Genomic DNA, 21,440 nt, shown 5'->3' on the forward strand with positions numbered 1-21,440 from the left:
GAAAACAACCTCAACACTGTGTATATAAAATAATTTTTTCTTTCTTTTTCTTTTACGTCAATAACTGCTTTTATATGAATATTAAGCTCAAATAAAATGTAAAGACTGCTCACTGCTTCAGAGTTGAAAGGACTTGAAAAACTACAGCTTGTGTTTCTGTCTCGTTTTGTAGTTCAGACAAAGCTGGTGCTGATCAATAATGAGGAGAAAAAGATGTTTCACAGCAGGTAAAAATACCAAAAAGAATCCAAAATTTCAAACTCAATATTTAACCAAGAGGAAGAAAACCAAGTCTGCATATCTGAGGCCCCACAAACTCTGGGAAATATTTATTCGTCATCTCTCAATGACGTCATCAAATGTAAAAATATATATTAGAGAAACAGAATATTGCAGAAATTTGATTTGCATACGAGCGTGTTCACAGTCAACCTGCCTGCTTAAAAGAGAAACGAGCATTTAAACAGGTACGAATGAGAACGCTGAGGTCAGGAGAACCATCGGTCATGGAGGTCACGGATGGACTGGATCAAGTCGTCATCGGACGCTCCAGAGAGAACTGCAACACACACACGCACACACACACACACACACAAACACACGCACACACACACACGGTTCACTTCAAATCAACGGCCTCATTACAAAGAACAAAAATGAAGGAATAAAGCTCGGGTTTTTTCATCCAGTTTCGGTGTGATGCTCTCCAGACATTAACATTCTGTCCGTGTTAAACCCAGAACGTGCAGTGCCGTTCTCTCTCATTTTTAACAATATTATATTCTGAACTGTACTTATGCAGGCAGTTTTTGCAGATTCGGCGTCCTCGGCGCCCGGATGTGAGTTTGTAAAAACCTCGAAGGTAAAACAGACTTAAGCAAACAAACCTGGATTATCACTCACATTCTGATCCGTCAGCGTCGAACGGCTCAGAGCCATCATTGACGCTCTCCCAGTCTTCCGAGTCGTTGTTGTCGTTGCTGTCATTGTCATCATCGCTGTCGCCAGCCAGAAGATCAGCAATCTGAGCGTGAAAGGAAAAAAAGATCAGTCTCCCCAGTGCAGTCTGAACTGTGAGGACCAGAGAAGACGTGAAACCTAAAACTGAAAAACAAAGAACTTTTTTTAAACACTCAAACTGATTTTTCTCCTCTAACGCGAGGGAAGCAGTCACATCACTTCAGTTTGGAAGTAACGTCCAGCACGGACTGTTTTTAGTGGCACCGCCTTCAAGCTGGACTCAAGTTTATAAAGAACACACGTCGCAGTGTTGTGGTTGCGTTAAATCCACTGTGAGAGATGAAGCGCAGCCTCGAAGAACGCTCTCTCCCATCTGACTACAACAGGCGTGAGGTAGGGCTGCTCGATTATGGCAAAAATGATAATCACGATTATTTTCACTGAAATTGAGATCTCGATTATTTGACGATATTTATTTAACCCTTTAAGACCTACTATAGAACCAAGTCCGCCAGAGCTTATATTATTTTTTTACATGTTGTAGTGCCATTTGTGGGAGCATTTCAATTTGCTAAATAACTGTTATAGCCCATATTTTAATAATATGTATGCATTAAGTCCATAGTAACTACATTAATTGCAAAAAGGTGCAATAAACTACAAAAAAATTGACATTCGTTTTTGTTTAGTTTGTTTACATATATTTCTACTTGGAGAAATTTAAGAGGTTTATCCCTCAAAACTTTAAATACAAAAAAGTTGCAAAAAATAATTTACAACAACAGGAAATTTATTTTGAGTGTCTTCATAGTTTTATTTTGGAGATACACCAATTTTTATATACTGCAGGAAAAACAAAAAACAATCCTATGATGCAAATTTGCAAAGAAAACAGCAGGTGCATCAAAATAAACTATTTCCAGCAGTGCAATTCGAGTTCTAAGCATCACAGAAACTATTCAGAAAAGTCAAACATGACTTATAAAAACACCAGTATAGGCTTTTAAGGCCTACAAGTAAAAAACTACATTTTCCGCGAATATGACGTCACTTCCGGTTTCGGCCAGGAAATGGCGGACATGCGACAGTTCGCGCTGACGTCTTTTTCAATGTGGGAAGTGTTACGAACAGCTGATAGGATCGGCAAAGCGTGTTTCTGGAATATTATGTTTTTGTTCCTGCAAGCGCTTTTTATGCAATTTTTGCAAAGCTTTATGTGGAAGGAAACCGTGACCGAGGACAAGCTGATGTCATCAGATGTAAGTACAACTCCTCCGGTTTCATATGCAAAAAAAGTTATTGCGCTAGCTTACACGGTTCAGGTTCTACAAAAATAGTTACACAAAACGGAGCGTGCTGCTCTGACCGGCTTTAAAGGGTTAACAATGACTTTAAAAAATAATATAACATAGTGTGCAACACCACTGAAGTTTTTTTACCTCTCTTTTCAACCAACGGCAGTCACTCTCCTCTCCAAATAACTTCTGCTTAGCTTTCCGAGCTTCCCTCGGGTCCTCTTAATCAGCGGTCTCCAACCTTTTTTGCGCCACAGACCGGTTTATGCCCGACAATATTTTCACGGACCGGCCTTTAAGGGGTCGCGGATAAATGAGGGAGGGGCTAATAATCGGCTCAGTCATTTTTAATGATCGTTGAAAGCCCAGATCGTAATCGTGATTAAAATTCGATTAATTGAGCAGCCCTAGCGTGAGGTGCGTTCAATGTCTCTGTTAATTTGAGTTTCCATGAATATGTGAAAGAAGCTAAAGAAGCATTATTGTTTTAATGTAACTGCTATTATTTTAGATATTAGTCGTCATGGTGACAACGCCGAGTGAGCTCAGAATAAATCATCCATAAACAAAGAACCTGAGTAACAAGTAAATTTTACTAATATGAACAACAAGTTCTTCTATAAATCATATTTACTATAAGAAAATAAAGTTAAACAAAACAAGACATTTATATATTCAGTAAACTATCATTTCAAAGTGTTGTCTTCATCAATCCTTTCACAGAAAAGTGAAAAATAAAAGAAGCTGATTGGACGATGGATTTAGGGGGTCGGGTACCTCTTCGTCTCTGGGCGAGTCGGCTTGTTCCTCATTCTCTGCCTCGTTGTTATTGGCCAGCTCCTCTATGAGCGGGTCTGTGTCCAAGTCGTCGTTGTCGTCGTCGTCGTCATCATCATCATCATCGTCATCAGAGTCAGAGGAATCGTCATCGTCCTGATCGTCATCCTGGAAGAGCACAAAATAAATTTTAAAAAAATGAACTCAATCACGACGACGACAGCAATGAAAGGAAGTTTTCTCAGTAAAACAAGTTTCACAGATAATAATAATTAAATTAAAGAGCAGAAAAAGCAGAAGAAGAAGAAACGGCAGACAAAGAAGCATCAAAAGTAAGAGAAGAAGAAGCTTTTGGATAAAACTGCTCGGCTTAAGCTCATCTCCACTTCAGGTCCGCTCCCTGAGCAGTCGCACAAGACTTCAATTAAAAATAAAAGACTGTGGTCACAGTGACGGGGACACCGTGGACTCTTTCCCTGAAAGCAGCTGCTCTAGAGACCCAGCTGTCATCAGAGATGAGCCTCCACGTGAAGGTCGGGTCATCGCAGACAAAAGAAAACAAAGCTGCTCAGCAAACGCTCACCTGATCGTCGTCGTCTCCCTCCTCGGCGAGTTTCTGTCGTCCCACCTCGTACAGACGACACACCGTGTCCAAGCCCACCGCGTCCTGGTTCTGCAGAGTAAACGCATCACGTTAGCGTGTCTGCGGCCTTACAGGGTCACATGGGCTGTAATGGAAACAACAATAAACCCTCTGATAGCACGGATGCTCAAGTACCTCAATGACAGCCAGGTAGCAGTCCTTGGTGTCTGTACACAGGTCGAAGATGTTCCTCTTCACGTCCACAGTGGCTGAAAAACAAAAACATCATGAAGCTCGAGCTCTTCGAACCTCGGCTCGTAAAAGCAGGAGGAGCAGCTAAGCCTGGCAGATCAGCACAAACCTGACCTTTAAAATAAAATCAAACACATATGTATATATTAGGGGCGGGTTTTGATGATCGATTTATCGATTAAAACCAATTCTGGCTTGGATAGCGTGATATCGAATTATTAAAATCCTGATTCGATTTTTTATTATAAATTTATTTTGCCCGAAACGCCAGAATCTCAGGTTAAACCTCACAAAGTTTCAACAACCACCAAACAGCTAAAACAGTAAATGAGAGCAGGAACACGGATTCTGCACAAAGACGTGAACACAAAGCGCGGACACGCCGACGCATCAGAATCAGTGAGATGTTGCCTTTCTCACCCGACGGCACGGACACTGTCGGGGCTGAAAGCCGACAGCTCGCTGATCCTGATGTTTCGGCGGGTCGAGCTTTGTGTTTACGTCTTTGTGCTGATTCTGAAGCTGCAGGTTTGATCTCACTCCAAACAATATTGACTGAACCAGCAGCAAAAGAAGATCCAAACTACGCTTCACATGAACATCGTCATGAACTCACTCTGACTTTTGCTGATCACACTTCATGCACAGCTCTCTCTCTCTCTGTACTTCAACAACAGTTTCCTGTCTAAAAATCTGTTTTCTGCATTATTTGCTTACTATCACAAGTCTACCATTGTTTACAGCGCAGTCGATCGCTGTTTTATTCCTTTTACTTACTTCCAAAGAGAAAACTTCATTTCTGCTGTTCAACAGGCTTCTGGACAATTTTAAACTTTTTAAATTTATGCAAAACTGCAAAGCGCTGCGTCTCTAATCAAACCGCTGTAACTTTGCTCTGCTTCACGTCAGCAGCATCAGGTAATGTTCAGATGCTGATTAATGGTTTTCTTTCGTTTTTGATCGACTGCAGAATATTTTTATAAAATCCAGACCAGGAAAATCACCTTCATGTTTTTCTGTTTCATCCTCAGCTACTTTGACACAAAGGCCTCTGCTGTGATGCTCACACCTTTGATAAAGTCTCACAAGTGTCAGCTTCCTTTTTATAGATATAAAAATATGGAAATGTCCTGATGCATGATCTGAATCATAACAAAATTTCCCCGATTCAAATCAAATCGAATCGATTCGGGACCTTGTGAATCGGAATCAAATCAATTCTAGAAATCAGTGACGATCCCCAGCCCCAGTATATAAACTGTGTTTGACCAACAGTGAGAGGAAGTGAAGCCTTACTGATGGGCTTGTAGTCCGTAGCATCGAAGGTTCTAAAGGACGAGCCGAAGGGACCCTTCATCTGCTGATCCATCGCGTCATCCTCATCGTCGGCCTGGAGCATAGCTGTGTGCGAGAGCAGGAGGAGGGAAAAACATCGTACGTCAGAGCGGTGATTCGGCCCCTCGCTGTGCTCGTAATGACTCGGACACATGAGCTCGTACCTCCGTACATGATGGTGGCGTTGCTGTTGAAGACCACCCTGCACTGGTCCAGGGCTGGGACGGTGTGCAGCAGGTGGAAGGTCCTCAGGTCCCACTGACACCTGCTGTCAAGGCCCACGACTACGACACAACGGGGGGCGACGCAGAAACACGTGCAGCTCGCTTTGTTGCGTCGTTATTACAGCTGAGATCAATAATCTGATCTTAAACTTTGACTATAGTTTTGGAGACTGTAAGACCCAAACTGACATTATGGTTCATCAGGTAATATGCATTAAAAATATTAAAGGCCATGTCTTTTTTAAGCAGGGTAAATTGGACGAGGCCGAATTTGTAAAAATGCACCTGCTCAGGTGAAACGCAGCAAGTTCACTTCAATAATGAGGGCAGCAGATTCTCCTGCTTCATTAAACCAGCAGCATTAATGAAGACCAGAAACATGCAGGGCTCAGCACTGAACAGCTCCTTTGCATACACATGCCATTAACTGGGCCCAGAACGTTTTTTAATGACCCATTTCATTTTAACTATATTTTTTGCAGTAAAGGAAAGAAAAGGACAGAAAAGACGGCCCCTGGCAGCATCAGAGGATACGATCTCCGTGTTGATGATGACTTCCAGGCCGTTGGGGTGGAAGACCCCGCTGATGTTCATGTTGAACTTGTCGAACTTGTGGATGGCCCGCGACGCCCGCACGTCCCACAGCACGCCGTCGTTTAGCACCAGGTCGTCAGTGGGGCTGAAGGTGGCACAGTTCCTCTTGTAGTTGTTGGCCAGGCCGGGGTCATTCAGGGTCAGCGTCTTCTGACCCGTCTGGATGTCGTAGATCTTCAGGACACGAAGACAAACGATGAGAATCAAATGAACTCCAAATCTACGGTTTCCTGCTGTCAGTAGTTTAAATGCAAATGAAGATTTTTAATTTAAGGGATTCCAGTTTTATCAACATCAACTCTGCTTCCTGCTGTTATGATGAGAGGAGGCAGAGCAGAACATTTTGGGCGACCTACGTTTGCGACTTGGTCTTTGGTGCCGATGACTCGGTCCTGAGAGAGTTTACTGAACTCCACGTAGTGATCGTCTGCAAAGGAGTTTCTGAAGGGGAAAAAGACACATCGACACCACGAAGACCACAGTCCACACCTCAGGGTGTCTATGCAGTGCATACACAGGTGTGTAAAATTAAAAGTGAAGCGTGAGGGTGTGGCGGTTTTACTTTTTGATGAAGACTCCATCCATGCTCCACAGAGCCGACAGAGGGACGCTCCAGGAAGCAGAGGTGAGCAGCAGTTTCCCATCCTAAGAAGCACAAACGGTTACTTTCTAACAACGGCACAAAAAGAGCTGAGGCTGCAGCCGCTATTCATATCAAAGCTGAGCATAACGTCAGCTCAGGCAGTCGCCTCAGTGCCTGCAGATCAGCTGAGCTTATAGAAGAAAACAAATCCACACCACCAGACGTCTTCTTACATCAGAAACTCAAATATACTCAGTGCAGATTTGTCCCTGACCCGGTCGAGGACGTAGCCTCAGATAAAAAAAACGCATGAAATATGCAAATGTTTGGGAAACGTTGTGCAGGATAACAACAGGTGTGTTTAAATGCTTGTGCAGATACCCTGGAGGGCTCGAGGTGTGTGATGGCGGACGTGTGGCAGGTGTAGTTGGCCGCCTCCTCTCCCGAGAGGACGTTGTAGAACTTGAGGTGGCCGGAGCAGGTTCCCAGCATCAGGAAACGCTCGCAGGCTGAGAAGGCACAGCAGGTGAAGCCGCTCTCGTCTCCGTCGCCCTCGTGGAACACCGACATTGGACGAAACCTCGACGAAGGGAAAACAGGCAGAGCGGTGGAGAAGCAGAGGTCCGTTTTAAACAGCCAAAAATAAGCTAAATAACCGTTTTTGCTGCACAGGTGAGTCTGTTCTTTACCTGCTAAAGATCAGGTGTCTATCCAGACACGCTCGGTCCACACCTCCGTATTTGGGGTACAGCACCCTGGCACCCAGGCGGGCGGTGAAGTTGGGAGAGGCTTGTCGTCTCTGCTTGGGCTCCGGGCAGCGGTGGGGCGTGAAAAGAGAGAAAGGGGGGCATGTGGTGACCGGGTTGGGGCAGCGGGCGTGTTGTTCCCTCAGGTACTCGGTGATGATGCTGTCGAGCGTTGGAGGGGAAGGAAGGTGGCGTTCCAACTGCTTCTTCATTGCTGGAGTCTGACAGAGAGGGAAAGAAAGAGTAGCTGAGCTTAGGCCGTGTCTGTGTGCGAGCACGGCGATGATACTGGTGACCGATCGAACCCTGACCTGTATGAAAGCACCGTGATCCGACTTCTGTTTCAGTGCACGGAGCTTTTTCCCTGAGCTGCACGGGGCCACCGGACGCTCCCGTGAAAACAAAATCCGGCCAAGTGGATATGGGCCCTGTCCCTGAGGTGAAGGATGAGGAAGAGGAGGGGGAGGAGGAGTGGGGTGGGCAGAGGTAGATGCAGAGGAGCACGAAGGGTGAGGAGGTGCCAGGGGTCGAGAAGAAGAGGGGCAAGGAGAAACAGAAGCACCCGAGGACACGGGAGAGGCTCCAACATGGCTGGCGATACGCGCTGCGATCCCACCCGCTAACCTGCAAGTCCTGGGTACCACTGAGGCGGAGGGCGGGGGGGTGACGCAGGAAGGGGAGGGGTTTGGACAGAGGGTCGCTGCGGGTAAATTGGCCTCCTTGACCAGCGTGTTTGCCGTGTCCTGAAGTCCTTTGGCCACGAGGTGGTTCCTGATCAGGACGAGGAGCTCCCTCTCGGAAAATGTGATGCGCGATTGGGCGACCACGTTGGCCCTCTGCAGGCGAGCCAACGACACGTCCGTGCCCATGAGAAGAGGTTTGCCAGACACCCGCTCGGTCAGCTCGGCGGCGAAGCGGCAGAAGCGGACGTGCTCGCTTCGTTTGTCCTGCAGCACGGGCTCCTTCATCAGCTGGAGACAGAAAACAGAGCATGAACACGACGAGAGCCGGAGGAAATCCTCCACCCTGCCTCCAACTGCAGCATTACTATAACTGCACCACACTATTCTGTTAAACCTTCATGTATCGTGTAGTTTTTGAGGCGTCTACGTCATCAGTTTCCTGAAAAACCTGAATAAGCGACATGAAATTGCCGGATGAAGCAGAAATGACTCATACATGCAAATCGATTTTTTTCTCTCTCCAGTTTCAAAAGATTCAAATTTTCTGGCCACAGAGTTTAAAAAACATAAATACACCAATATTTAAATTGTACTTGGGCCTCATTATGCTTTGCATGCCTGTCTGCTTTGTTATAATGCTGCTGCTGACACCAATTACCGCCCACGTTTCTATAAAGAGGGCAGCGTGTTGCAGGCCAGAGAGCAGCTGTGGAAGGACTGAACGCTGCTAACACCCTCACTTCCTGCAGAAAAGCCTTTAGTAATAGTAAAGTAATCGTTTATTAACTTGTGAGCTACAGTTAGTAAAGCTCTGCTGTTGTTGACATCTGTTCAATAAAATAACTTACTGTGAGTCCGAGCCATGAAATGAAGATTTCTAACAATAGCTTTAATATTTTATATTATAAGCTGCAGTTAGCCACAGTGTGCAACTTTAAGTGCGTATGAAAAGGTGGCAGGGAAGCCTTTCAGAAGATGACCGTTTGCAGATGGATGCAAACTGATTTCTGGGCACAGCGAGGCGAGGAAAGATCCAAGTTTATACAGCGGCTTCGTCACCACTGTCCGGACACCCTAAACTTCAGTCTGTTTTTTGCCACAAAAGCATTAAAATGTCTTTCACTCAGATACACCTGTGCGCACCTGCTGAATGTGGCTCCTGGTGAAGAGCGGCAGCTTGCTGATGATCTGTCTGATGGCGGAGCTGCGAGAGAGTCCGACCAGAGCTTTGCAGGCGAGAGCGCGGATCAGGTCGGCGTCCGTGATGGGCATCTTCACTGACAGCAGGGACAGCAGCACCTGGAGACGACACGAGGAACACGAAAAGCATTTCGCTTTCAGGCGATCTCTTATTTACAACAGGGGTCACCACAGCGGGGCAGATTTTTACCCCAGATACCCCAAAAGGATCAAACCGGGAAAATTCCCACTGCTCGTCTGCTGCTCTTACCTTTATCCCATTGTTGTTCTGCACCACCTGCCACATGTGGGCCAACACCCTGTTGTGAGGGGTGGGGGGCTGCTGGGGATGGAGTAATGGCTTGAGAGGGGTAACCGCAAAAGCCCCCATAGAGTTCAGGCTCTGGTCAGGGGCGCACACGCAGTTTATTATCACCTGCGATGATTTTAGAGAGGAAACGACGGACAAATTTTCATCATTTGCTGCACAAATGCTGCATCTAAAACAGTTTTATCTGATAAAATAGTTTAAACATTCAGATTCGTGAGCCGATCTCTGCAAATGCGCCTTTAAAGTTTGTTTCTAAGGAGGGACGTCTGAGACCTCACAGCCTGCTCTGAATAAGTCATAACGTGCTGATCCTTCATGAATGTGCGCTCATGTGCTGTTAACCTGCAATCTTCTCATTCTGATTGCACAGACTCTGCACATTTCTGGGCAAACCCTTTTTCTGGAGGTCATCAAAGTCGGGAGAATGTCTCATTAAGATATTTAGAGCTTCTCCTTACTTGCAGTGCAGACTTCTGGATCTCAGCATCGTTGACAAACACCTCGCCCTCTGCCACACCCAGAATGATGCTCATACCTGAAGCAGAGGTGAGAGACGGTCACGCGCAGAACACCCAAAGGTTAACAACATCTCTCAGTTACAGTGGACCCTTTGTGCTTTTCCTCATTTACTGTCACATGAATGTTTATGAATGTTAATAATTTTAAGGTTGAGAGATCGAGTAAGCCAGGCTGCTCCGAGCGCCCAGTTTTATCTACTCTTGGATCTGCATGTTGCCCGTGAGCAGGAGGACATCCTTAAAACGATCAGCTGTGAGCACAGAGGCCCCACCCACCCTCTGTCCAAGCTTTCTGTTTGAGAGTGGCAACCAATCAGAAGACAGTTGGATTGTGTGTAAGATTCATAAGGATTATTTCAAATCCTGAATCATTCAATGTTACATGGAGCTGGAAACAATCAGAACAGTTTTAGCAGCACTAGAGGAGAAAACGATCAGATTTACTGACCCACAGTGGAAACGGGGGACCTGGCTTCATCCTGAACTTCTACGGTTTCTGCCAGGACCAGCTGGACTTTAGGAACCACCGTCAGGATGGAGAGGATGTCCAAAGCGTACCGCACAGTGTCGCTCCTGGTGAAAAAAACATGAAAAAGACTCCAGTTACACATCAGTGCTGCGTACAAAGACGAGCAACACAGAAACAGAAAGCAAGCAAAGCTACTTTTACACCGACTCCTTTCTGTGTCATAAAAACTCCCACCGAGTGCTCACAGCGTGCAGGTATGTGTGTGAGCAGGGTTACCTGCCAAAGTAAGTCCTCCAGTCGCAGGCTGTAGATATGAGCTGCAGCATTAAGGGGACACAGGCCAACTTGTAGAAGACCTCGACCGGCTCCCAGTGCAGCTGAGGAGGCCCGCACTCGATGAGAAACTCCATCATCTCAATAATCTGCTCTCTGGTGTACGAATAGGCCTGAAAGCAGGAAGCCGCAGACTTTCATGAGTTGTATATGAAGCCAAGACTCGTATTAAATGTCACGGCTGCTACGTCCATCTTTTATATTCAGTCTGTGCTCAGTGTTTGAACACCTTGCATTTATATCATAAACATTGTACATTTAAATTGTCATTTAGAGCAAACAAACAGCTTCTCTGAGGTTATCATTTTACGTATTTTGAAGCATCACTACTACTTACAGGTGAGCATGAAACAGCTCATCTGCTCACAGCCACATTATAATGTTAAAATCCACATATCTAAATCCAGATCACAAATGTGATTAAGAGTTGCGTTATAAGGCAGTCCTTCTCTTACAAACACACAACCAGGCTAAGAAAGGCAGCGAGTCACATGATGATCACAGAACTATAAAACACAACGTTTCAGATCAAAATGAAATCTGAGCAAACAGAGATTCACCAACAAAAGCAGGAGGCTCGTCAGCATTTCATCTTCACTGACAAGAAGGGAAATCTGTTGTTGTGGTTTAAATAAAAAAGCACAGCAACGACTCACAAACTCCATCGAGTACCTTGTAAAACGGCTGCTGGGGAATGACGATACCGCCGTCCGACGCGTGCAGGGACTGCTTCACCTGCTCGGTCTTCACGGCGAGGTGAGCCTCAAAGTACCTTCACAAAGTAATCGATAATCAATGAGTGTGTTTCCAAACTTTCACACAAGCAGAGAGGAACTGCCTGCATGTTCAGACTGTGAAGAGTATTTCTTTACTTCTACCCGACAACACAATAAAGAAATACATTATATATGTACAAATATCTAAATAAAACATGGCTGCTGTGTCAGATAAGAATTTTTGTGTTTGTGTCTCCACCCATCGCTTCACCTGCGCAGGGCCATGCAGGTGTGTTTGGCTGTCTGCCTGCTGGAGAACACCTGGTCATCACTCAGCCGGGACAGCTCGCTCCCCACGTTCAGGATCTCCAGAGTGCTGATCTACAGGCAGAGGAGACGATGCTAAAAGTGTCCGATCGAAAGAAATAGTTACTTCTGAAATTAGTTTAAATAGTTTAAGAGTAAAGATTCACGGCTGACCAGGTTGACGAGCCTCCGGAGGCCGTCCTGCTGGTCGAACAGCTGCAGCACCGCTCGGAATGAAAAGGAGATGGAGAAAAACATGGTGGCGTGGCAGACGCCCGACGCGTGCGACGACTCCAGCAGCCACAGCGCGTAGGACACCGTGTCGGACAGCACGCCGTCGGGCAGCGTGCACACCTGCAAACGCGGGACAGTGTTCACCATGACTGAGCTACGGTTGCTGTAATAATCCTGCACACAATAAGAAGAGTGTTGTAGCTTTACCCTCTCCATGGCGTCTTGGTTATACGCCAGGTAGTAGAGGCAGAGAGAAACTCCGGTCGCTGCCATTGAAGGCCTCGGGATCTCCAGGAGTTTCTGCACTCCTCCGTGAGCGATAAACTCTGCAGCAAACTTCTTATGGAGGAGCAGCGAGGCGAGATACTGACGAGAGAGCAACGACACAGTGAGGCTGCAAACAGCGAACATCAGTTTATCAGATGACACGGTGCTGCAAATATAACGAGGAGGATTTAAAGGTTTCACGTAGATGTGAAAAGAACCACAGTGAGTGGGTTTACTGATAAACTTTTATTGACAAGGGGAAAATGATTTCATTTCATCTTAAAAATAAGATTTACTCATTCAAAACAAAACGAAATCATATAAAAATGTATCTAAAAATAAAAATAAGTTCTCCTTTTCAGTTTGCTTTGCTTTAATCAACAATCCCTAAACTGGCATAGAAATGGACAAAAATATTAATAATATTAATCATCACCACCACACACGACTACGACTGAAACAAGAGTAAATAAACATGCAGCAGTCTTCCAACATCAGCCCTGCAACGTTCACGGCTCGCAGCTTCACCTACGTGAGATTCTGCATCAGCTAAAATTTAAATATAAGACATTTACTTTTAATGTAATTGTAATTTCCTTTTTCTCTGGTGAAGAATTACTGAACGCCAGAGGCAGCAATTACCTATGATTACTTATCAGCTCACGGACGTATGAATCCCACTTTTACTGCTTCTCTACTCACACGACGGATCGATTGAGCTGAAACAGGAGAATCAATTCATCAACTTTTCAGTTAATCTGACACCCGTCCATTATCAGAAGAGCCTGTTAGTTCCTCCAAAACATCTACACGGGAAGCACTGAACAGTGTCCACGATCTACAAACAACTGAGAGATGGAACACGTCTCCCTACATGTGACCATGTACGACACTGTTAAAAAAAAAGAAAAAATATCTCTACTCAGTTTCATCACATTAAAAATGAAACAAACTGTGGTGATGGGGCTGAGAGCCACCCACAGAGGTCTGGATTATCTTTCACACACAGACGCTCGGACTCAGCGGGGAGGGGCTGCACTGACAAACAAGGCGAAACGTGATCTGAGCTGCTGAGGCTCATTAAAGCATCTCGATATAAAGATTTACTGCTTTTGTAAGATCACTAAAAACCCCTCAGTAAGTTACATTAGTAAAATAAACATACACCACGTTCTGTCACAATAACTTGTAACACAATCAGAACACACAAACATACATGTTGCTTTAAGGCAGCTGTTCAAACACGTAGTAACAAACGTATCAATGCTGAACGTGGAACAAACTAACTGAATTACAATCATCTGACAGCAAGTGACCAAACAGATGCTGACACACTGGAAGGACTTGCTCTCTCTGAGCATGATATATGAGTAGAATATATAATAGTGGTGCAACGGATCAAAGATCTCACGGTTTTAAGTCACGGATCGGATCAATTTTTGGATCAGAAAAAAAGAAAAAAAGAAAAAATTTTAACATTTACTTATGAACTTTTTAAGTATTTTTTTGCCTATTAAAAACATTCAACTCAAGACTCATTCCACGCAATTATATAAAAACAAATTGAGGTGCAGTACAGGGCTTGTATCTACCACTCCGCTGTGATACAACGAGCTGTCACGGTCACGTAGCTTTCCGTTGACCTGGAGCTCCAACCGTTTGTAGTTGGGCAACAGAAGATGCCTGGGACAGTTCAGCCATAACTCATACATGCCTGGAACGATCTTGTCACTGAAGTGGACGTGCAACGAGATATCATAGTGTGGCTCAAGCACGTTCATCACAGTTTAAACCCTTGTTTTGCACAACAGAATACGGCCTCCCGTCTGCAGCTAAACACCGCAGTAGCTTCTGTAACAGCTTTAGCCCGGTCGGACTGGGAGGCAAAGGGCTGCTTAAATACCGCAAACTCCTCTGCTCCTGCACTTGGACCGCTAGCACCGACCATAGCTATCTCTTGACAGACTGACCACGCGCACCATACGCATACTTTTTTTCCTTCTTTTTCAAATCTTCGGATCACGTGTGTACCGAACCGTGGAGTGTGATCGGTTCGGATTACGGATCAACCGTGATCCGTTGCACCACTGATATACACGCATGTACGAACGCTTCACTCAGAGTGCATCAAAGCACTAAATCATCCACAGCATTTCATAAAATTCCCTCCACATCAATTTTTTCAAAGGGACGCCGTCATCCTTACCAGCAGGGCGTCAAAGGTGAGCTGGACGTTGTTGGTCTGTCTGAGGTCGATGTAGTTCATCAGCAGCGACCGCGTGTCCAGCTGCATGAAGACAGCCAGCAGCTGCACACAAGGAGGGTCATCAGTTGTGAATTTATTAAAATTATTTGCATTCACCAAACAGTTTCAGATTTGCACGCCTACCTCCTGGTAATCTCCGAGCGGGGTCAGATACTGCAGGATGAGCCGCTGCTCCATGGCCGGGCTCAGCGGTGAAAGGCGGAAGTCGGTGCCGATCATCACGGAGCTCATCTCAGACCATGAGGAGGTGCTGGCCGGCTGTTCGCTGGCCTCGGTCCTCTCTGCGTCCTCTCCACTCCTGTCCGAAGAGTTGGTAATGTTCAGTTTCTGCTTTGCCTTCCTCTCGTTCTCCTTTATAGCCCATTTCTTCCCTCCTCCTCCACCTCTTCCTCCCTGCATGTCTTCCGTCTCCCTGGACGCAGAGTCCGGAGCGACTTGGTAAACGAAGCCTGGCAGCAGTCGGGCAGAGCTGCTGCTGCGGCCGCCGTTCTTCTGAGCTGAGCCGAGCAGAGACGTGGGTTTGGTGTTGGACGTGGTCCTGCTGCTCTCCCCGGCTCTTTCATTTCTCGCCTCCATCTCCATCGGGTCTTGCTGGGCCGTTGTGACGCCTGAGGTTTGTGCAGTTTCAGCCTGAGAGTCCTGAGGTAGATTCTCTGAGGTGTGGGTGGCACTAAAGTGACTCGTGGCCTCTTGAGACTGCAGCTCGTGCAACCGCTTGATCATAACGGCCACCTGGAGGATGAGGAAACTCAGATTTTATGACGCTGACGCAAAAACTCTAAAAATCAAGCGCAAAGACTGTATATAAAAGATTACAGCTGTAAAGCATGAAGTCTGTGGTGAAACAGACTTTTAACCGTAGGACGCTGCACACTCGATGCACTAATAACATGTTTGCTGCTGGTCTATGCACACAGCACATTAACAAAACTAACCAACATTAGCTGATAACGTAGCACGCCATCCTCTCATCCAAACATGGTCACTTCCAAACTACAAAATGCTAAAAGGGATCCAAATGTGGAATCTAGAACCCTGTGGATCATGTCACGACAGCCACGTCCATCTTTTACATACAGTCTTTAATTACTGCCACCCACCAGCTGAGCGTTCTCTTCTCTGTAGTTGGCCGCCACTTCCTGGTTGCTCATGGCTCGGGCCAGCAGACCCGTGGCGTAGACACACAGCGGGCGCTCTGCTTCACGAGCCCAGCCAAACAACCTTTCAGCCAGACCCTCCTGCACAGAGAGCACAGGTGAGCGAAGCACAGGAACAGCCTATCAGAAACCAGTGCTTATTCTGCTCACAGGAGTCGGAAACCTTTTAATAAAAGTCTCTGTGATAATTACTCAAATTAGTTATTCCCATATTTCCTACAGAACAACCATCACTTCCTCTTTAATCTACACAGCAAAAACTTTTTTAAATGTACCATCATGAAAAGAAATGCACATTATTAAGGTGGATTTCAGTTTTGATATGCACATCCATATACTGTCATTTATTAGAACTGTATAAACTAACAAAACCCAAATCCTCTAACTCCACATGGACCACCCCCAAACATGTGATCCCTCATAGTAAAATATTTTTTGGACACTTTATAGACGTGTCCATAATTTGTTTTTTGAACGCACACACCAGCTCGATAATCTAACAGTGATTTATGTCTAAATAGTGTTTACCTTCTCTTGGAAGACGACGGCCGTCTCCAGGCCCGGGCAAATGTTCTGAAGCAGGCGGCAGGCTGCTGTGTTGAGGCTGTGTTCCCTGCTGGTCATTATGTACGTGTCCAGCAGCTGCGAAACACACAAAAACAAATTTACAGTGTAGCACAAACTGTGCAGCTACCTGCTCGAGACAACGTTCACTGGCCTCATTTCTAAACTGTGGACACGTGATGGGGCTGTATAAACAAAGACTTTGTCTATTAAAGCAGATTTGCTTGATGCCCAGTTTAAAATGAATGGTTCATTTTCTCACAGCGCAAATTATGTATAAAGCAACACACAAAACGGAGATGCAGTTTGAAGAGGGAACTAAATTTAAAAATCCCCCCCGTATCAAACAACACTGAAAACTTTCTGCACGTGTGTGTGTGGCGTGAAGCTGTGGAACAAAGTGAAGAACTGAAGCAATGTCCCAGCATGCCTCAGTTTAAACAGCGGTTCAAAAATACAGTTTTTGCAAAGTACAGGGAGGAGGCGGGGCTCTGATCAGGCGTTCTCACCACTACTTTCACAATAATGATGTGTATATGTGTGTGTGTGTCATGATCCTGGGCCATGTTGGCCCAGTATTCTTAGTTTTCGTGTGTTTTGTTCTTTATTTATGCCCTGGTTTCTAGGTTGTTCTGTTAAGTTGTTCCTTGATTTCCCCCTGTGTGCCCCTCTGTGTATCTGTGAGCCCTCGTCTCCCCTCCTTCTGTTTCATTCCATGTTTCCCCAGCCCGTCATGTCCCTGCTCTACCCGTGCTCTCTCTCCTCCTGTCTGAACCTCTGTGTACTTCCTGTTTTACTTTGACAGTCTCCCGTCAGTGTTGCGTTCACTCCTGCCCTGTCTCGTTACGATTATCTGTGTCACCTGTGTTCCCCCGTGTGCTCCCACTTCCCTCGTTAACCCTCTGTGTATTTATGTCCGCGTCTCCCTCAGTTCTGTGTCGCGTTCTCCCTCATCCATGGCCGTGTGGTTCTCCGTATAATATGTTATAGTTTCCAGTTTAGTTTGTATGGTTTTTCTCTCCAGCAATAAAGCTGTTTTGAGTTCATTCCTGCCTCCGTGAGCTTGTGTTTGGGTCCTCATCTACCTCCACACAGCCAGCGCATGACAATATATATGTAAATGTGTATATGTTTTGATGTGTTACTAGAGTTATAAAAAATAATAATAAATAAATAATACATGTAACAAACTGTAATGAAGAATTTCTGATGAGCAGGGCATAAACAGGAAGACAAAGTGCTTTTGCTTTGTTTGTTTGTCTCATTTTCCCTCTGTTGTTATTGTTGTTATACTATTTCAACATGTTCAAAATAAAGATTCAATACCATATGGTCCTGGCACCAGCTAAAGGCTTTAATGGCTGCTGGGTGGAGCTTCTGTACTCAAAGCATGAAGCCTGATAAGGCTGCCATAGCTGACGGCCCACCCTTGGAACCACACTCCATCATTTGGTTTACAAGAGGACAAAAACAAGCAGCAGCCCTTACTGCATTAGTGAAGTCATCGTTCATAAAGAGCATCTTCAGGAGTTGTCCCAGCATGCAGTCAGGGTCCGCCCGTCCTGCAACGTTACACACGAGTCACAAAAGTCTGAACAATTTGAATGATTGGTTGTTGAAATCATTTTACGGAACCGAGTGTGGAAAACATGCAACATAGAGGCCAGAGGGTCCAGGACTCACCTGGATGACGGTCATCAAACGGATCCGGGTCTGCTTTGTGATACTCTCCCATCTCTTTCTCAATCAGCTCCGATATTCTGCAGAAAACACACTGATGAGACAGGGTTTCTACTCAAGATGGACCCACAGACTCAGGCAGACTGAGAGGCTCTGACGTCACACGTCATCTGCGTCGCTAAAAGCTTAAAAAAAAAAAAACCTGTTTAAGACGGACACCAGCTGCTCTGTGGGGCCTCTCTGTGCTTCTTCCCATTCGTCGAGCAACGCGGAGAGATCCGCCTTTGAATCAACAGCCATGGCAACCGCCATGGCAGCTGACACGGCACTCGATAACGCAGACGTCAAGGCGGCCACGATGGCGGCCGATGGCTCTTCGTCCGCAGAAGACATTGCTGCCTGGAAGAGAGGAAGAGGAGGAGGCAAGGAAGAGGCAGATCATTCAGTGCTGTATTAGATGTGGAGCTAAAGTTAAAGAGAAAAATACTTTTGTGCAGTTTTATTCATCATGGACACTTCAGGCTGGTGCTGTAATGGTATGGAGGTCATTTCTTCTCTTAACACCATCTGAGTAATGTTGCTGATCATGTGCATCCCCTTATGACCACAGTGTGCCATCTCCTGATGGCTGATTCCAGCAGGATAATGCACCATGTCACAAAACTCTGCAGCAGCCGTGTGACGCCGTCGTGTCAACATGGACCAACATCTCTGAGGAGTGTCTCCAGCAGTTTGTCGATGCTGTGAGACGCCTTAATAGCATTGATTCAAAGTGGAACTGTGGAGTGTGACTTCAACAAGTGAGCAAAACTGGATCACATTTAATTAAAACCACAAGCATGTGACTTTAAACTAAATTAAACCCAAACAACAGAAACTGATTAAAATCCTGCTGATTTTACTGGATGGATGAAAGTGTGAGTGGATAAAAATACAAAATTCTATTTAATTTAATTGAAAAGACTAGAATAATATCTGTTTATGGCCTGGTTTGGTTCACATGAAATAAAAGTCACTAATTCTGTCTTCCTTACACCAGCTCCCCATAAAGTTTAATGTTTGGTTTAAAATCCTGGTGATGTGTCCTCCGTGGTCAGAAGCCTCCATATATCAGTGAGTTACTAAAACCATCCATGTGGTTTAAATGTCTGAAGTCAGACGATTAACGCTCGGAGGCTGCACCAAGGTCCAGCTAAAGACAAAAGGAGAGCGCAGTTTTGTGGTTGTGGAACTTGCTTCCATTGGACATAAGCTCTGTGGACACTGCTGATACCCACCTGTGCAGGCTTGCCTTTATTTAGTTTTTGTACCATATTAACTGCTGTATGTGTTCTGCATTGTGAAGCACTTGTGAGTTTTGTACTTGAGAAGCAGCATATAAATAAGCCTTACTTACTTAAAAACCTGCTAATGCCTTTTCTGATTAACGAGTATGCAAAATCCTGAGTTGTTTTTTAAGTCCTAATTGTGCTGACCATGAGCCAGCATGCATCTTTATGACATTTCTTTTTAATTATGAAGAGGTCTGATATAAACTATAACAAAGACAAGTAAAAATTAACTTTTTTAGGACTTTTTCAAACTTCCTAACTTCTTCTGTCATCACATCCACTCGGCGCTTGTTCAAATACTGAGGTACAACACCTTCAAAGACAGGTGTTGAAAGAGCCGTTAGGAAGTTGCTGCTTTTAATTTCATTTCAAATGTTTTTTAAATGTTATTTTTCAAGCAAAACGTGTATGTAAACTGATATCGCAGGAGGCACTCGGGTCATTTAAAAAGCCTCTTTCTGCGGAAAAATCCAGAGGTGAGCGGAGATGTTATATTTGCTACGATGCGTGTTGTTGGTCAAACCGCACTTTGAGCGCTGTAAGCACAGTCCAACCTGCTGCTGTTCGACCAACAACGGCAGGCTTTGTAACTCACCGGCCGCCGTCTCAGAGACGCTCTGCGCTGAGGCATGACGGGAGGCTTCTTCACACACAAACACAGCTGTGACAGCTGGAAACACCTGTGCACCAACAGGTGGCCTCTGCACGGATACCGGGCTCAGGGGTTAGAGGGTAAGCTCAGCCCGGCTAGCAGTTAGCAAACTCGGCTAACTCGCTCTAACTCGACTCGCATCTTTTTGTTTATTTTATTTTTGTCCGACTGCCCTCCCCCCGTCACCCTGTCCCTCCCTCCGGGTCCCACCGCGGTGAGATAAGGCGCCAAGCCCCTCTGAGCGCACTGGAAGCGGCGCTGTGCGGCAGCCGCATGTCGGACACAGCTAGCTTCTCTGAGTTTCGCACGTCACTCACCTGAGGAGCAGCTTCCTCTGCGCTCCGCTCCCTCCTCGGTACAAACTCTCACAGCTCAGCCTCACAGCAGCAGCTCGAACCGCGCCGACACTCAACGTTTCACGAGAAAAAAAACTTTCACGTTTATTTTCAAACTTCTCCCGGCGGCCGCACGCGACGTCAACAGAACAAGTCGACGTTAGATGACGAAACACAGGCGACGCTCTCCCTGGGACTTGTAGTTCAAAATTCCTGTTCCACCAAAAGGACTATGCCACAATGTTTCACGCCATCCCTGCGGGTGTTCTGACCCCTCTGCCGCTGGATCCTGCGGTTTCCTCTGTTGAACAGATCGGTGTCCCCGCCAAAAACACGAGAGACAACCGTGACGTTGCTTACTGGAATAATTTATACCGAGACCTGGAGTGGAAGAAAAGTTGGACATTACCAACAAAGTAAAGGAAATATATTTGAAAGTCATTCGTCGTTTTTACCCCACCATAACTTTTCTTGTACGATGTTTAAAAAACACATTGATGTTAACTGTTCATGTCAGAAAGAGAGGATGTTTCTGGTCCTGCTTATGTACTAATCATTTCTGGCAAGAGTTTAGTTGTTTCTTTTATCTATTTGACTGTTATGGAAATTATTGTTTGGCTTTTTTTGATTACTCTGCAAATGGGGCTAACAAATTTTATTTGAAAATTTCATATACATCTTCAAAGGCCCAAGCCGGTTGGAGGTTTAGGCCTCCCTAATTTCCAGTACTATTATTGGGCCGCCAATATCAGGTGTTTGTTGTATTGGAGACACTACAATCTCAAACCGTCACCACCAGGTTGGGTTGCCATGGAGTCATATTCAAGTGGGAAAGTTCCCTACCTGTGACTAGGTTCATCACTCCCTTTGGCATTGCCTCTACCCAGTAACAATGGAGTTGTCCAGCAGTCTCTTGGAATCTGGTCTCAGTTTAGGAAGAGTCTGTGTCTCCAGGCTTTCTCACTTCAAAGCCCAGTTGCAGCAAACCACCCATTTGTTCCCTCGATGGCAGATAATGCTTTTCATATCTGGCTTAGAAAGGGCCTAAAATCCTTTGCACTTATATGAAG

The 21,440-nt window shown here is 45.5% G+C and overlaps 1 protein-coding gene across 2 annotated transcripts; it reads right to left on the reverse strand.

Moving 5' to 3' along the window:
- Positions 1–300: 300 nt before the first annotated feature.
- LOC146710380 (DDB1- and CUL4-associated factor 1-like) lies at positions 301–20,541 on the reverse strand. Of its 2 annotated transcripts, none has more exons than XM_085457783.1 (30): positions 20,353–20,540; positions 18,255–18,451; positions 18,056–18,132; positions 17,861–17,934; positions 16,337–16,450; positions 15,752–15,889; positions 14,775–15,383; positions 14,592–14,693; positions 12,326–12,484; positions 12,059–12,238; positions 11,850–11,959; positions 11,535–11,634; positions 10,806–10,975; positions 10,509–10,633; positions 10,001–10,077; positions 9,483–9,647; positions 9,176–9,331; positions 7,661–8,320; positions 7,293–7,570; positions 6,985–7,183; positions 6,583–6,665; positions 6,377–6,461; positions 5,961–6,194; positions 5,367–5,460; positions 5,164–5,268; positions 3,811–3,884; positions 3,616–3,705; positions 3,033–3,200; positions 904–1,024; positions 301–559 (listed from the first exon to the last, which is right to left on the reverse strand). In XM_085457783.1, exons 2-30 carry the CDS (start codon positions 18,443–18,445, stop codon positions 489–491), a joined length of 4,809 nt encoding a protein of 1,602 aa, XP_085313909.1. In that variant the 5' UTR covers positions 18,446–18,451; positions 20,353–20,540; the 3' UTR covers positions 301–488. The 2 variants fall into 2 exon arrangements, with proteins under 2 accessions (XP_085313909.1, XP_085313910.1); XM_085457784.1 differs by having other exon boundaries at positions 497–559; positions 888–1,024; positions 20,353–20,541.
- Between the last annotated feature and the right edge of the window lie 899 nt (positions 20,542–21,440).

This window comes from Copadichromis virginalis, linkage group LG5 (assembly GCF_057382275.1).
Source record: "Copadichromis virginalis isolate Kocher_CV1m ecotype Utaka linkage group LG5, C_Virginalis_male_GT1.1, whole genome shotgun sequence".
In the NCBI taxonomy this organism is placed as follows: domain Eukaryota; kingdom Metazoa; phylum Chordata; class Actinopteri; order Cichliformes; family Cichlidae; genus Copadichromis; species Copadichromis virginalis.

Bases quoted from the DNA above. Each gene is read 5' to 3' on its own strand.
- LOC146710380 (XM_085457783.1), bottom strand. From the start codon at position 18,445: ATGTCTTCTGCGGACGAAGAGCCATCGGCCGCCATCGTGGCCGCCTTG. The intron at 8,321-9,175 runs GTGCGCACAGGT...TTCTGTCTCCAG, and splicing joins CCAGGAGCCACATTCAGCAG to CTGATGAAGGAGCCCGTGCT. The intron at 1,025-3,032 runs GTACCCGACCCC...TTTCACGCTCAG, and splicing joins ACTCGCCCAGAGACGAAGAG to ATTGCTGATCTTCTGGCTGG.